At 39.4% G+C, this 17,967-nt stretch overlaps 1 protein-coding gene and 1 long non-coding RNA gene across 2 annotated transcripts in view; one reads left to right on the top strand and one right to left on the bottom strand.

Moving 5' to 3' along the window:
* The window catches only part of mmel1 (membrane metallo-endopeptidase-like 1), a 47,858-nt gene that overhangs the window by 3,481 nt on the left and 26,410 nt on the right, over positions 1-17,967 (bottom strand). The window contains exons 19-22 of the mRNA XM_029694723.1: positions 1,734-1,853; positions 1,456-1,589; positions 1,083-1,148; positions 856-951 (exon numbers count right to left, since the gene is read on the bottom strand). Of these exons, the coding sequence (XP_029550583.1) occupies positions 856-951; positions 1,083-1,148; positions 1,456-1,589; positions 1,734-1,853 (416 nt within the window). The remainder of the gene's footprint in view (positions 1-855; positions 952-1,082; positions 1,149-1,455; positions 1,590-1,733; positions 1,854-17,967) is intronic.
* Positions 9,116-11,752, top strand: LOC115150908 (uncharacterized). The gene is made up of 2 exons (XR_003867175.1): positions 9,116-9,609; positions 9,769-11,752. It is a non-coding gene; the product is annotated as an uncharacterized LOC115150908 (long non-coding RNA).

The following is a 17,967-nucleotide window of genomic DNA, read 5'->3' on the forward strand; positions in this document are numbered from 1 at the left end:
TGTGTTCGCATTTTACCAGTGCTGATATTTTTTGCCTGAATATACAGTAAATGTAAACCATTAAATGATAATGAAATTGATATGCCTGAGAAAAGTTTTTTTTCCAAAGTGCCTTTCGACAGCCCAACTGAACATTCCCAGTAGGGATTTTGTTTGGCTGTTATGCAGACATTGGCTTTTGACCTGATTTTGGATAAGGACTATAAAAACACTAGCCTGGCTTTGCTCTTGCCTTGTTTTCCCTGGCACCGCGGGGATCTTTAAAAAAAAACAGTCTGTACCCCTAGGTAGGTCGCTTGATATAAAGTCATGATCTGGTGTAGTTTTAAACTCCTTGGTCCAATTGTTTATCTCTTGAAAACCAAGTATTTAGGAAAATATAATCTCTTTGGGTTTTTGTTCTCAGTGGTCTCTAGACCAGTGTTTCTCAGTGGTCTGTGGACAGCAGTGGAGGAAGGACGCTAATTTAGCTTTTAGGTCCCTGGTGTAATAAAGGTTGAGAAACAGTGGCCTACTTTAGACCAGGGTTTCCCAACCTCGGTTAGCATTACACAGCGGATTCAAATAACCAACTCATCATCAAGCTTTGATTATTTTAATCAGCTGTGTAGTGCTAGGCGCAGGGGTGGGCAACTCCTGATTGGTGTCACACTGTTTCTCCATGCTAGCAAACACAGCTGATTAATAAAATTGCGTTCTAAACTGAAGATCATGATTATGTGATTATTGTAGTCAGGTGAGTTAGCTGGGGCAAAACTGTGACACCAATCAGGCCCTTGAGGACTGGAGTTGCCCACCCCTGTAGGGGAAGCCTGCTTTAGACTACTCAATTTATTAAAATGGGAGCTTACTCACTTGGGCAAAGTTAAGAAAAAAAAGTTGCTTGTGGTCCATGTCCAGACCAGGTAAACGAAGCTCTTCTCCTTCTCTCTCCACCCACTTCATGTAGGCCTGACCACAAACACACAAAAAAACATACAAATATAAAATATAATTAGATTGTATTTAGTCAGAGATTTTTTTGTTTTTGTTATAAAGTGGTTCATTGTGTTTTGTCAGGGTGACATAATTTGGTGTCGCACCTTGTAAGCTTGCCGAACACCTCCGTTGTCTGCGATGTTCTCCCCCAAAGTACTAATTCCACTGACCTGGGGCAACATAGAGACAGTCATTAAAGTCCTACTCCAGTCTCCTTTTCACCTCATTTAACACCTGATTTAGGTGGTCTTAAGTGTATGTACATTAGTATATTTATACTTAAAATATTGGAAAAAGTTCTAAAATCACTGCAGGACGTATTTAACACACTGACAGCTAAATGGTAAACACTCAGTCGAGGTTCTTACATTTTTTTAGCATCTTCTATAATCTTTTATAGCTAAAATGAAGTTTTAGTCATTATACCCAAATACATTTAACATTTTGCCCATGCTTCAGCTACATTGAGAAACTCACATTTTGTCCTCCTGCAAGCTTCCAGTTGAAGTTGCCATATTGTTGCACCATGCACTGTGACTGGTCCTTAAAGTGCTCAGCAGAATAATTACTCCACCAGTTAAGCATGTTACCATCCTTGTCAAAATTACGGCCTGTTTTGAAAGATATAATGTGGAATTAATTGTGATGCAATCTCTTAACATTTTCCCATTAATTAATACTCTATACTAAAAATGATAGTGCAACACATTGGACACAGACATGGACAGTGACTGTAAATATGAGGACTGCCTCACCATTGTCATCAAACCCGTGGGTGATCTCATGTCCAATGACCATCCCTATTCCTCCAAAGTTCAGGGCCTGGAGCTGCTGCTTACTGAAGAAAGGAGGCTGCAGGATACCGGCAGGGAATACTAGGAAAAAGGACAGAGAGAAACGTACAAGGAACAGATCGGGCCAAATGAACTAAGACTGTGTATAATCGTTGTGATGGAAACTTTAATGTTGGTGCTTTTCTTTTTACCAATTTCTGTGTTCTATGTTTGTGCTTTTCTAATAACTGTTTTCATGCAAGTGACTGATTGGACGAACCCTCACGATCAGTATCTGCAATTTGGCAGTACGCCCAGACCCCTATTTTGAGAACGAAAGATACAGTGCCTTGCAAAAGTATTCACCCCTTGGTGTTTTTCCTATTTTGTTGCATTACAACCTGTAACTTAAATTTATTTTTATTTGGATTTCATGTAATGGACATACACAAAATAGTTCAAATTGGTGAAGTGAAATGAAAACAATAACTTGTTTAAAAAAATAAAACACGGAAAAGTGGTGCAAATAAGATCTGGTGCAACCAATTACCTTCAGAAGTCATATAATTAGTTAAATAAAGTCCACCTGTGTGCAGTCTGTGTCACATGATCTGTCACATGATCTCAGTGTATATATATATATATATATATATATACCTGTTCTGAAAGGCCTCAGAGTCTGCAACATCACCAAGCAAGGGGCACCACCAAGGAAGCAACACTATGAAGACCAAGGAGCTCTCCAAACAGGTCAGGGACAAAGTTATGGAGAAGAACAGATCAGGGTTGGGTTATAAAAAAATATCCGCAACTTTGAACATCCCACAGAGCACCATTTAAATCCATTATTAAAAAATGGAAAGTACATGGCACCACAACAAACCTGTTAAGACAGGGCCGCCCACCAAAACTCACGGACCAGGCAAGGAGGGAATTAATCAGAGAGGCAACAAAGAGACCAAAGATAACCTTGTAGGAGCTGCAAAGCTCCACAGCAGAGATTGGAGTATCTGTCCATAGGACCACTTTAAGCTGTACACTCCACAGAGCTTGGCTTTATGGAAGAGTGGCCAGAAAAAAAGCTTGCCAAAAGGCATGTGGGAGACTCCCCAAACATATGGAAAAAGGTACTCTGGTCAGATGAGACTAAAATTGAGCCTTTTGGCCATCAAGGAAAACCCTATGTCTGGCGCAAACCCAACACCTCTCATCACCACAAGAATACAATCCCCACAGTGAAGCATGGTGGTGGCAGCATCATGCTGTGGGGATGTTTTTCATCAGCAGGGACTGGGAAACTGGTCAGAATTGAAGGAATGATGGATGGTGTTAAATACAGGGAAATGTTAGCGGGAAACCTGTTTCAGTCTTCCAGAGATTTGGGACTGGGACGGAGGTTCACCTTCCAGCAGGACAATGACCTTAAGCATACTGCTAAAGCAACACTCGAGGGGTTTAAGGGGAAACATTTAAATGTCTTGGAATGGCCTGTCCATTTTAATTCCAGGTTGTAAGGCAACAAAATAGGAAAAATGCCAAGGGGGTGAATACTTTCAGAAAGCCACTGTATCTCAGTTTCAAGGTCTCAGCTTAAAGAAGCCTCGTGAGGTATTGATCTGTCACATGCATGACCCAGTATTGGTTGGATGAATTAATTATAAATAAGCTAAATCATGCAAATATGACTTGTCTGCAGTAAATAAGAGAACTAATGAGACTGCCTGTGAGAGCTCCTAACAGACGTTCACTATGGTGCATCAAGTTTGTTAGAACCTCTTCAGCGCGCTGATAATAAACAATGATTAATTTATGATTGACTTTGAGTGTCCCTGTGTAAGAATTTCCACAAAAAATTGAAGTCACAAACAGGATTATTCATTCTGCCTGCCAAGCTTTCCAGTGGGGAGTGGGGGGCATTCTATGAAGCATGGGAGTGGGGGGCATTCTATGAAGCATGAGGGAAATTCCTGTCTGACCAAAAGAGGACGAGACCCGCCCAGACCAGAGCCTTACTATGAGCTGCCCAGGAGGAGACGCATCATCCGCGAACAATTGTGGGACGGCAACTGATTTTAGTATGTCAATTTAAACGAATCAGTAGAAAAAATAAATGATATAAAATGAAGGCGACCAACGCATATAAAGGTACCCATATTCTTATAGAGAGAAGGCTATTCACTAGTCTAACGAGAAGACTAGAGTGAGGAAGTAACGGTACCATGGAAAGCCTTGCTGACAGCTATCTACAGGCATTTATAATAAATATCTACAGTTGAAGTCGGAAGTTTACATCCACTTAGGTTGGAATCATTAAAACTCGTTTTTCAACCACTCCACAAATTTCTTGTTAACAAACTATAGTTTTGGCATCTACTTTGTGCATGACACAAGTAATTTTTCCAACAATTGTTTACAGACAGATTATTTCACTTATAATTCACTGTATCACAATTACAGTGGGTCAGAAGCCAGACTATGGTTTGCAACTGCACATGGGGACAAAGATCGTACTTTTTGGAGAAATGTCCTCTGGTCTGATGAAACAAAAATAGAACTGTTTGGACATAATGACCATTATTATGTTTGGAGGAAAAGGGGGAAGCTTGCAAGCCGAAGAACACCATCCCAACCGTGAAGCACGGGGGTCGCAGCATCATGTTGTGGGGGTGCTTTGCTGCAGGAGGGACTGGTGCACTTCACAAAATAGATGGCATCATGAGGTAAGAAAATTATGTGGATATATTGACGCAACATCTCAAGACATCTGTCAGGAAGTTAAAGCTTGGTCGCAAATGGGTCTTCCAAATGGACAATGACCCCAAGCATTCTTCCAAAGTTGTGGCAAAATGGCTTAAGGACAACAAAGTCAAGGTATTGGAGTGGCCATCACAAAGCCCTGAACTCAAGCCTATAGAAAATGTGTGGGTAGAACTGAAAAAGCGTGTGCGAGCAAGGAGGCCTATAAACCTGACTGTTACACCAGCTCTGTCAGGAGGAATGGGACAAAATTCACCCCTTATTTTGGGAAGCTTGTGGAAGGCTACCCATAACGTTTGACCCAAGTTAAACAATTTAAAGTCAATGCTACCAAATACTAATTGAGTGTATGTTTACTTCTGACCCACTGGGAATGTGATGAAAGAAATAGAAGCTGAAATAAATCATTCTCTCTACTATTATTCTGACATTTCACATTCTTAAAATAAAGTGGTGATTCTAACTGACCTAAGACAGAGAAGTTTTACTCAATTCCTGACTTTTAAATGTCAGGAATTGTGAAAAACTGAGTTTAAATGTATTTGGCTAAGGTGTATCTAAACTTCTGACTTCCACTGTATGTACAGGATATACATATGGGGAATAGCAAGTAATGACAAGAGAATTGTTGAAGATGCACATGGGTAATAAGGGAGATTAGAGTGTGTTTAGGAATAGTACTCAGTGAATGTGGATGTGAAAGTTGTGTGATTGTGAGATATGGCATACTAAACTGATTGAAATTTGGAGGATTGAAATTTGAATAATAAGTTGATTGACATTATTACTATTATGATTGAAATTTGGATAATAAGAGATTGAAATTTAGCTGTAAATTACTGAGTGAATGAGAGCTGTCAGGGGACTAGCTCACGTGTGAAAAAGGTGAATGAATGCCCCAACTAGTTCTGTGAATTGAGTTTTTCAGTCTGTAACGTTATCTAGGGTTCTGTCCACCACCACCCGTTGGATCTACAGGTGGAGGATAACACGTCTCGATTAGTAACGAGGATTACATGATAACATGTCTCAGAGGATAACATGATTACACGTCTCATTAGTAACAAGGATAACATGTCTCTGAGGGTAACATGCCTTTAGATTACATGAGGATAACATGACTCATCACTGGAGTTTGATTGTATAACGTTATTATGTATGTGGAGATATGAAATGACTATTCCAAAATATGCTGTTAAATATAACACTGGAGTGAATATTCAAACCCCTGTATGAATAGAACACTGGTGTAGAGGAGGAATTTGTGATGTAACACACGTGTAATGGGTTACTAGAGATAAAGTAACATAATATTGAGTATAATGGGTTACTAGAAATCTGATGAAATAACAATAAAAATAATAATATACAACTTGCACACCCACACATCAACATGCTTAAGTGGTGTAAAAAATGTGGAGAAATGTTCAGTGGTCCCTTTATGGATCATTTGATAAAGATACTGTTAAAGCATTGTATGGGACTTGACTTAAACCTAACCAATAAAACTATAAATGCTTGTATGATTTCCTCCACCCTGGTAATGCATTTTGAAATAAATCCCATACCCTGTTAAATAGACCCAATGATTTTCTGTATTCACCTACTCAACCATTTAACTTGCTAGGTAGAGACTTATTATGGACAGAGCACCATGCCATCTACAGGGGACTGATAGACAGTGCCAGCTCAGTTAATACATATTGATCCCTCCAAAGCATTACATGTTAATCTTAAAATAATAGACATTTAATAAGTGTGAAGCAGAAAGTGAATATCCATCAGAAATTTGAAATAAATATATAGAGTAACATTGTTAGGGTAGACTAAAATGAAAACAATGCCTTCCAATATGGATAAAGTTATCATGTTTGTTTTGTTTTAAACCTTGCAATGGGGGAAAAGCAGAATGTTGTTTGAGAGTGATCGAGTTTATTGGTAATAGTAGATTAACTTCTTTGGGGTAGGAGGCAGTATTTTCACGTCCGGATGAAAATCGTGCCCAGAGTAAACTGCCTGCTACTCAGACCCAGAAGCTAGGATATGCATATTATTAGTAGATTTGGATAGAAAACACTCTGAAGTTTCTAAAACTGTTTGAATGATGTCTGTGATTATAACAGAACTCATATGGCAGGCAAAAACCTGAGAAAAATCCAACCAGAAAGTGGGAAATCTGAGGTTTGTAGTTTTTCAAGTCATTGCCTATCCAATATACAGTGTCTGTGGGGTCATATTGCACTTCCTAAGGCTTCCACTAGATGTCAACAGTCTTTAGAACGTTGTTTCAGGCTTCTACTGTGAATGGGGAGAGAATAAGAGCTATTTGAACCAGGTGTCTGGAAAAATGCCATGAGCTCAGTCACACGCGCAGCCGTGAGAGCGAGCTGAGTTCCTTTTCATTTCTGAAGACAAAGGAATTGTCCGGTTGGAATATTATTGAAGATTTATGATAAAAACATCCTAAAGATTGATTCTATACATCGTTTGACATGTTTCTACAAACTGTAATGCAACTTTTTTGACTTTTTGTCTGGACTTAGTGCATGCGCCTTCTGCATTTGGAATAGTGAACTGAACGTGCGAACAAAAAGGAGGTATTTGGACATAAATATGGACTTTATCGAAACAAAATGAACATTTATTGTGGAACTGGGATTCCTTGGAGTGCATTCCGATGAAGATCATCAAAGGTAAGTGAATATTTATAATGCTATTTCTGACTTTTGTTGACTCCACAACATGGCGGGTATCTGTATGTCTTGTTTTGGTGACTGAGCGCTGTACTCAGATTATTGCAAAGTGTGCTTTCGCCGTAACGCTTTTTTGAAATCTGACACAGCGGTTGCATTAAGGAGAAGTGTATCTTTAATTCTATGCATAACAGTTGTATATTTTATCCATGTTTATGATGAGTATTTCTGTAAATTGATGTGCTCATTCACCGGATGTTTTGGAGGCAAAATATTTCTGAACATTACACGCCAATGTAAAATGGGGTTTTTGGATATAAATATTAACTTTATCGAGCAAAACATACATGTATTGTGTAACATGAAGTCCTATCTGATTTAGATCATCAAAGGTTAGTAATTTTAGCTGTATTTCTGGTTTTTGTGACGCCTCTCCTTGCTTGGAAAATGGCTGTGGGGTTTTTCTTGTCTAGGTGCTGTCCTAACATAATCTAATGCTATGCTTTCGCCATAACGCTTTTTTGAAATCGGACACTGTGGTTGGATTAACGAGAAGTTTATCTTTAAAATGGTGTATAATACTTGTATGTGTGAGAAATTTGAATTATGAGATTTTTGTTGTTTTGAATTTGGCGCTCTGCTATTTTGCTAGCGTCCCACATACCCCAGAGAGGTTAAGAGGACTTACTATTGGGAAGGGAGTCCTAGTTGAAGGAAAATGATATGGAGACTAGTGAAAGTAACAAAGTGAATGGTAATTGGCTTTCAAATTGCACTCCAATAATGGAATATCTTACTAATTTGAAGAAGTAAGAAAGAGGGATCGAGCATTGGGAATGATATTAAATTAGAGGCCGCTCACTCTTCAAGGCTTGGTCCACTGCTCTCGTGTTTGTGTCATCTGTTGTTTGGGTTAGAGATAAGCTTCCTGTGATACAATAGATAGCTGCCAGTACACACTGAACTCAAACAGGCTGTATGAAAGACAGTGGGGAAATTTGGGACAGAGGTATGAATAATTTAATAAGCAAGTTTTTGACAATTCTATAGTTTGGGTAGCACCAGTGATTTAAGTAAGAAGGTAATGTCATCTAAAACAATATTTTTCCATTATGTGGAACTGTGTCCAGAATGAAGTAGATCTAAGTAAATGTTTTAGTACCGAATATTGAGCTGATAAGTCAGCACTAACTTTTTGAAGGTCCTAGCGGATTTTATATTTTGACTAGTTTTATGTCCCAGGGACAGTTTGTACAGAATTGTATGTTAATGCAACAGGTCAAAATGACAAGATTACAAGAGAGGGGCTCTGGGATTGTTTACTTTAGAATGTGCCTATTCAGCTTGACGGGACACTGCATCATCTGAAGTATAATTATGTATAAGACTGATGGAATGTCCACTACCAAGTTTTTTTTAATGATTATGTATCTCTCCCTTTGAAAGGCTTCCTAAGGCAAGTGCCTTGGGAGAGCAGTTAAAGCTACCCGGATCCAGCTGTTAAGGGAGCTCCCAAATTAAGTTAGGCCTGGCCATTTTTTGTTTGTTTTTATCCAATGATTTTTGCCACACACATGCCAGCACTCACACACAACCCACCTACTCACAGGTTAGAAAGGATGCTGTACACAAATGACATTTCTGAAGTTTCTATTGACAGAGTTTTGGTTGCACACATGTAAATTATCTTCATAAGAAATGTACTGAATGTAAACCTGATACACAAAATGTTTGAAATATCTTTAAATAATGTCTGAGGTACAGGGAAACAAACACTCACTTAACTCTGTTCTGACTTCCTGGTGAGGCCTGATCACCCTCACTATAAAGACTAGAGACATTGAGTGAGATTTAAATGGGCTATGTAAACTCTAATAATTAAGAAAAAGTTTATCATTTATCAATAGTCCTATGTGTGATTCGGACCACGAGAAAGACAGAGAGAGCGCTGCCCCTGAATCAGGAACACCTGTCTCTAGTCTATTTTACCATTACCCTTTGGGATACAATTATTTCCTGATGGAGTTATCAAGAGTTTTAATTCTAATTTGATTTGTTATTCTAATTAGTTTATTTTTGATTTAACAGGCAGTATTGTTGTTTTCTTGGACGCATGAATCACGATGTGAGTCGTGTCCAAAGGGGGAATTACGGTCCCCTGGGCCTTTGATAAATATGCAAATAGATTTTCTTCACATGCCTGCCAGTAAAAGGAAAAAGATGTTGGTAATGGTTGACAGTTACTCCAAATGGACTTAAGTTTTCTCCACCTCGAGTGATATATTTGTATTGCTGTTGTTGTTTTGTTTTCTTTGTTTTTGTCTTGCTTCAATAACAGATCTCACGAGATTGGGTCTGCTGGATGGTCGTAATTTCTCCCTAAGGATACGCCCTCTTGTAACTCTGCGGTGAGATCAGCCAATTTGAGAAAAAAATATTTTCAACTGTGTTGTTATTAAGAGTATTGGTAGTAATAATTATTTGTCATACAGTAAATAATTTGTCTGGATTTCCTAAATCAGAAATGCCCTAAACTAAACTGTTGTTCTGGTCTCTCCTCTCTTGAGGTTATGGCGAAGGTGACCACAGATGGTATCTAGATGCATGGAAGGGATCATTTTACCAAGAACAGTGTGAACCTCAACCCCCCTAACCGGCTGGAGCAATGGCGACAATGGTATTCAGTACTGTCCTTCACCACTTCTACCGTGAGACCTGAATCCGAGCCAGCACCCTGTACACAGCATCCAGTCGACGCTATCAACTGCCTTTTCTCTCATGCCTTTTCTCTCAGGAGTGCGACATAAGTCCATGTGGAGTGAGCATGGAGAGAGTTCCCATCCAAACTTCTATCATACTGCTGGTGTACTGGTCGAAAAATGGACAAAGACATAATGGACTGTAAAGGACAGTGGCGGCTCAGGTGAGAGACATTATCAAGGGCCATCCACTTTGAACATGTGCCATTATGAGGACAAACTGAAACACTATCTGAAGAAGAACATGAAGAAAACAGCAGAAGGATGAGTGCCGGCAGGGGGGTGGGGGGGGGGTGGTCAACCGTGTATGTAATGGATTTAGGCAATCAGGTTGATTGTGGAGGTCTGCACACTGCGAATTTGATAGTCATTTAGACTAAGAATGCATTGAGATACCAATCTGTCATTACCACAAATTGGGGCCGTGATGAAAAAAGTTAATGTTAGAAAAATAAGATAAATATACTGTATGCCAGTAATATGCCAGTATTGGTTTGTGCTAAGTTGAGGGTCTTAAATTAAAGTGATAGAACCAACGTGAAGCACTAAGGACCGTCATTCTAAATTTGGGTTGGATAATTTATCAATAGTTATAATTATGATTTGGAAAGGCGAGGCTTCTAGAGACAGAGCTATGCCCCTAAATTGTGAGGAGAGCCACTAGATTGTAGCTTGGGCTAACCTTGCCCCAATCTCATTCCTTTTAAAGGTTGGTGTGAAACTGTTATAACATGTATTCTCTCTTTTCCCTGTGAAAGTCACCATGCATGTGCCCTAGACCAGATTCAGGAGATCTCTAGAGACTTGGAATTGGAAATGCTAAAAGAATTGCTTAAATTGGCTTTGCAAAACAGAGAGGCTCTTGACTATCTTTTGGCAGGTCAAGGGGGTATTTGTGCAATCATTGGCGATGAATGTTGTACTTTTGTCCTAGATCACTCTTCTAATGTGACTGGTCTCACCGAATACATTGCCACTGTTGCTAAGAATAATTACCCACAACCAGAGTGGACGCCTGCAACTTGGTTGGAAGTTGTGGATCTCAAATTGCCCAATAGGCTGCAGTATGTTTTTTCTTTCTTAGTTTGTCTAAATTGTGGTTTTTAACATGCTGTGCATGTGTGTGTATTCTTGATAAATTCACGCCCGTTAATAGAAGTATAACCTTTATTATGATTATAATATTGCCATACTAATTAGATTGTATAACCCAGAATGAAGGGTTTGAAATGATCTGTGTTTTTTCTGTGTTGATTTCCCTTACTTTAATAGGAGTATAGAATATTTTGATATAGAAGCTAAAGTCTAAATGCTTACATTAAAATGTAATGATTATTATCACACAAGAGATAAGAGGATGGAATGTGATGGAACATTTTATGTTGGTGCTTTTCTATTTAACAATTTCCGTGTTCTATGTTTGTGCTTTTCTAATAACCGTTTTCTGTGTTCATGCAAGTGACTGATTGAACGAACCCTCACTATCAGTATCTGCAATTTGGCAGAACGCCAAGACCCTTGTTTTGAGAATGAAAGATATCTCAGTTTCAAGGTCTCATCTTAGAGAAGAAGCCTTGTGAGGTATTGGTCTGTCACATGCATGACCCAGTATTGGTCGGTCACATGAATGAAGAAAAGGTTAATGATGAATGAATTATGAATACGCTAAATCACTGCCCCGTGGGATCTCCCCCGTGGGACCTCCTGACAGACGTTCACTATGGCACTTCAAGTTTGTTGGAACCTCTCCAGCGCACTGATAATAAACAATGATTCATTGAAGATTGACTTAGAATGCCGCGTGTAAGAATTTCCATATCATGCAACCTTTTATATCAAGCGAATGAAACATAATTCTTCACATCTGACTAATCATCATTGCACATTACCAGTCCATGTGTTAGCAGCATTGTCTGAGTTGCATTCATTGTTGCTGGCGCCCCAAGCCAAGTCCATCTTTTTTAGCCCGCAAAGTTTGTGTGCACTGGAGCCTGAAACTATCAACAGCAGAAAGGATTTACCGCCAGTCATTATTCTCAATGAGGTGAGAGTGGAAGTGAGCCAGCCCTTATGGAAAAACCACATGTGAAATTTTGCACATGTGAAATCATGTGAAACCATGTGTTTTTGGAACAATTCACGTGATGATGTGGATTTTCACACTAAGTTTCACATGGATTTTCACGTGATCGCATAACCTTTCACTTGGAATAAAATTCACGAGATTTCACAGGTGATGCCCTGAAAACCAAAATTTGTTGTTATGATACACACACACACTGCTTTTAACCCTGAAAACAAAAATGTGTTGTTATGATACACACACAGTGCTTTAAACTAACATTTTCGACTACAGTGTGTATGTTTATTTAAACAGTAATTATTATTCCTCATGTCCTTACCTTGAACTCAGAACCTCTAGGTTCACTGCATTCTGATCATCCTGCTACACCAGAATGTCTGTGTCAATAACTGATTTCACCTGTATTCCTACACTTTAGACTTCAAAGTACATCTCAGTTTTGTTAAAAATACACTCAAGAAAAACGATTATATTTATCATAGTGATTCAGGTGTTACATTAAAACAGAATAATATACCCCACCAACATTTGACAACTATACAGAAAACTCTCAAATAGCTAAAATAAGTAAATGTAATCAATGATGGCAGCATCATTAAATAGTACCCGCAAAACACCAGTCTCAACGTCAACAGTGAAGAGGCGACTCCAGGATAATGGACTTCTTGGCAGAGTTCCTCTGTCCAGTGTCTTTGTTATTTTGCCCATCTTAATCTTTTATTTTTATTGGCTAGTCTGAGATATGGCTTTTTCTTTGCAACTCTGCCTAGAAGGCCAGCATCCCGGAGTCGCCTCTTCACTGTTGACGTTGAGACTAGTGTTCTGGTACTATTTAATGAAGCTGCCAGTTGAGGACTTGTGCGGCATCTGTTTCTCAAACTAGACACTCTAATGTACTTGTCCTCTTCCTCAGTTGTGCACTGAGGCCTCCCACTCCTCTTTCTATATAATGCTATATTCCATTTAATGCTGCGTTCGTAACTATATGGGAGGTGGGAATTTACCAGTTGTGAAGTCGTAAATACCAGTTGGATGCGCTCACATGCTTTGAACTCGTTGAGTAAAGGTGATCGGCTAATGGCCAACAAGCTGCGTAAACCATAAACTAAAAGTACAGCTATCATGCTTGGAAACAAATTATAGTGCTCAAAAAACATACTAATGGGTTGCTTTTTATTAATGTTTTGTTGTTGCATTTAACTGCCGAAAATACTGTTATAAAATGTAATTTCCTTAGGCGACGTCAAAGTTCAGCATGGGGGAGTAGTGGGAGCTCAAGATGATAGACGAGTTTCCCACTAGTAATTACCAGTTGGAGGGTCGTTCAAGAGGATTTTTCCCAGTTGTGTGTGGTAAATTCCCAAATTCCCACTTGGTTACGAACGCAGCATTATGCTGCACTCAAATACTAGTCGGACCTAGGAAACTTTGAAATCTCCAAATTGCTAACTGGTTGTAGTTAATCACGTGCCATGTTCAATGAAGCAAGTCGGACATTTCAGAGTTTCCTAGCTCCGACTAGCATGTGAACGTGACTATACTGTATTTTGAAATGTAGGAGGGGGAAATGTGCTGTGGAGGCTCATTAGTATATTTGGGAGTATGGTCTAAAATATGTACATTTTTAGCAGACACTCTTATCCAGATCGACTTACAATGCATTCGGAAAGTATTCAGACCCCTTCCCTTTTTCCATTTTGTTATGTTACAGCCTTATTCTAAAATGGATTAAATAAAACATTTTCCTCATCAATCTACACACAATACCCCATAATGACAAAGCGAAAACAGGTTTTTAGCAATTTTTGCAAATAAAAAAGGAAAAACAGAAATACCTTATTTACATAAGTATTCAGACCCTTTGTTATGAGATGTTTCTACCACTTGATTGGAGTCCACCTGTTGTAAATTCAATTGATTGGACATGATTTAGAAAGGAACACACCATCTATATAAGGTCCCACAGTTGACAGTCAGAGCAAAAACCAAGCCATGAGGTCGAAGGAATTGTCTATAGAGTTCCGAGATAGGATTGTGTGGAGGCACAGGGCACAGATCTGGGGAAGGGTACCAAAATATTTCTGCAGCATTGAAGGTCCCCAAGAACACAGTGGCCTCCATCATTCTTAAATGAAAGGCGTTTGGAACCACCAAGACTCTTCCTCAAGCTGGCTGCCCGGCCAAACTGAGCAATCAGGGGAGAAGGACCTTGGTCAGGGAGGTGACCAAGAACCCGATGGCCACTGACAGAGCTCCAGAGTTTCTCTGTGGAGATGGGAGGAGCATTCCAGAAGGACAACCATCTCTGCAACAATCCACCAATCAGGCCTTTATGGTAGAGTGGCCAGACGGAAGCCACTCCTCAGTAAAAGGCACATGACAGCCCACTTGGAGTTTGCCAAAAGGCACCTAAAGGACTTTCAGACCATGAGAAACAAGATTATTTTTGGCCTGAATGCCAAGCCTCACTTCTGGCACCATCCCTTCGGTGAAGCATGGTGGTGGCAGCGTCATGCTGTGGGGGTGTTTTTCAGCGGCAGGAACTGGGAGAATAGTCAGGATCGAGGGAAAGATGAACGGGGCAAAGTACAGGGAGATCTTTGATGAAAACCTGTTCCAGAGCTCTCAGGACCCCAGACTGGGGGCAAAGGTTCACCTTCCAACAGGACAACGACACTAACCACACAGCCAAGACAACGCAGGAGTGGCTTTGGGTCTCTGAATGTCCTTGAGTGGCCCAGCCAGAGGCCAGACTTGAACCCGGTCGAACATATCTGGAGAGACCTGAAAATGGCTGTGCGGCGCTCCCCATCTAACCTGACAGAGCTTGAGAGGATCTGCAGAGAATGGGAGAAACTCCCCAAATACAGGTGTGCTAAGTTTGTAGCGTCATACCCAAGAAGACTCAAGGCTGTAATCTCTAACAAAGGTACTTCAACAAAATACTGAGTAAAGGGCCTGAATACTTAGGTAAATTCAATATTTTTGTTTGAATTTGTAATAAATGTGCTAACATTTCTAAAAACCTGTTTTTGCGTGGTCATTATGGGGTATTGTGTGTAGATTGATGAGGGAAGAAAACTATTTAATACATTTTAGAATTAGGCTGTAATGTAACAATGTGAAAGTCAAAGGGTCTGAATGCACTGTAAGTGCCTTGCTAAAGGGGACATCAACAGATTTTTTCACCGGGTCAGCAACCTTTCAGTTACTGGCCAACGTCCTTAACCACTAGGCTGCCAACTGTTGGTTGGAATGTTTACATTTTAGTAATTTAGGAGATGCTCTTATTCAGAGTGACTTACTGAGTGCATACTTATTTTTTCGTACTGGTTCACCTTGGAAATGGAATCCACAGCGCCATGCTCTACCAACTCGAATGTTGTGCCAGTTTAATTGGTTTTATTGTTGTGTTGATCAAGGTTGAGCACCTTTTTGTAAGAGCTAGAGACAATTAAGAGCTGCACTGTGAATTTCCCAGTAGCTTAATAGCAGCTGATTCACAAGAAGTTAATGTTTAATTTTCAATAACTTGCTGTCAGCTATTTGCAAGTAGGTTATTGTGAAATTCACAGTAACTTAGTGTAGTTAATACATCACTACATTAATACATCACTTAGTGTAGTTAATACATCACTAATACATCACACTGATGGTCTGTAGGGAAGTGAGTATTACAATGACATGGTGACTAGAATACATTCCCACTCATGGGAGACCAAAAATAGTTAGCTGAATGCCAAACCTCCAAACCACCTGCAATCTTCTGATTGGCTGCCTCTGTTACAGTATGCTGCCAATCAGCAAGTGATGTGCATGTTGTCAACAGAAGAGTCAGCTTTTTACAACTTGAGGAACATTGCCAAGGTGCGGCCGTTTCTCTCTCAGGCTGATACAGAGAAACTCCTCTATGCTTTTATTACAAGGCTTGACAACTGTAACGCTCTACTGTCTGGTCGACCCATTGGTCAACTGCAACACATACAGAATGTTGCAGCACGGGTACTGACCAAGACCAGACGGAGAACACACATTACACCGGTTTTAAGGTCTCTGCTCTGGCTGTCTGAGAGATTTAGAATACATTTTAAGATTATTCTATTGGTGTTTAAATCAATCCACGATTGTGCACCCCAATACATGTCAGACATGCTTTTATGTTATGTACCCAGTAGGTCCTTCAGGTCCTACTGACCTTTTTGACCTTTTAACTATCCCAAAGCCTGCAGAGGCAGCTTTAAGATATTATCCCCCCAGTCTCTGAAATAGCCTGCCAGAGAACCTGAGGGGGCCGAAACTGTGGACATATATAAATCTTTTTCAGCTTTGCTTTTCCTTATGGTGTTTTTTAGTCATTCAGTTTTTAATGTTATTATTTTGTTTTTTATCCTCTTATATTTGTTGTGTAGTAAATATTTCAGTTTTTATTTTCATTGTTTTTATTAGTTTTTTCCTGTGAAGCACATTGTGTTGCATTCCATGTCTGAAATGTACTGTATAAATAAAGCTGGATTTGATTTGATGATTTGATGGCACAGTAGGTTACTGGCAAGGAGTGGCAGCAAGTGACCTATAGATTACTAGCAATGTTTTGCCAGTAAGTTCTTCTGAATATTAAAATAACTTATTAACTAGTAGTTTCCAGGTAAGAAATGACAAATTCACAGCAACTTCTGGCAATAAGTTGCCATTAACTTACTGGAAAATACACAATAACCTCTTTATAGTGCATCTCATTACTGACATAATCTCTTCCTAAAGTTGCAGAACAGACTGTGTCAAATGAGGCGCTTTACTTGCAGCTGCATAACTTGCATCGGCATAACCATCAAACACTTAGTTCACATGTGTACCTGTGAAGTGTGCCTTTGACCTTTTTGTACCCCAGGCAACAACACTGTAGTGTACCCTAACCATACCATCATTTTGTGAGAGTGTGTTAATATATTTTCCAAGCAATGAACCTAGTGGCACGGCAGAAACATCAATGCACTCCCATTGTTCAAATCTCCAAAGAGTTAATGTATTCTCTAAGTCCTTGAGCACTGCTAGTTTTATGTTAATATTATGTTGGTGGTGATAATTGGATAATTATTTACTTGCTTCTTGGCAGCTTTTAGCAAAGTGCAGAAATGCATTCTTGCCAATAAGTCTATGGCCCATATCTCTTCCATGCTCACAGATGTTACGCTTTAGCTGCACTGAAGCAGGACATTAGAGGTTGCTGAGATGTTATGAGTTCAAATCCCATTTAAGGCTTTGTTCCAATTGTGGTCACACTACAAACGTATACAATATTTTAAAGTTCTTGAAATCAGAATACAGCAGCATACTGTCATTTTATAGAAACAACACATTCAAGTTTTTGTATATAATTACTTATTTTTCCTGCCACTTTAGGCAAAGTGCAATACTGTATTCTTCGGCAATAAATGTATAGCCGATCTCCATTATGTCTACAGAATTGGTGGTGCTGCAGGAACTTCAGTTAGCTAGCAACCAAAAGGTTGTGAGTTCAAAACCCAAGTGAGGTTGATTCTAAAGTAATCAACATACAGCATAGTGGAGGTTATTCAGAGGAGAAAGGGGAGGACTATCCTCCTCAGTGAATTTCATAAAAATTGTGAAACACGAAAAAGTAAAAAAAAATTCTATAAAACTATACTAAATATACAGTTGAAGTCGGAAGTTTACATACACTTAGGTTGGAGTCATTAAAACTCGTTTTTCAACCACTCCACAAATTTCTTGTTAATAACCTCTACGGGCTAGGGGGCAGTATTGAGAAATTTGAAAAAAATATGTGCCCATTTTTAACTGCCACCTACACCAACTCAGAAGCTAGGATATGCATATTATTACCAGATTTGGATAGAAAACACTCTGAATTTTCTAAAACTGTTTGAATGGTGTCTGTAAGTATA

Source organism: Salmo trutta, chromosome 16 (assembly GCF_901001165.1).
Source record: "Salmo trutta chromosome 16, fSalTru1.1, whole genome shotgun sequence".
In the NCBI taxonomy this organism is placed as follows: domain Eukaryota; kingdom Metazoa; phylum Chordata; class Actinopteri; order Salmoniformes; family Salmonidae; genus Salmo; species Salmo trutta.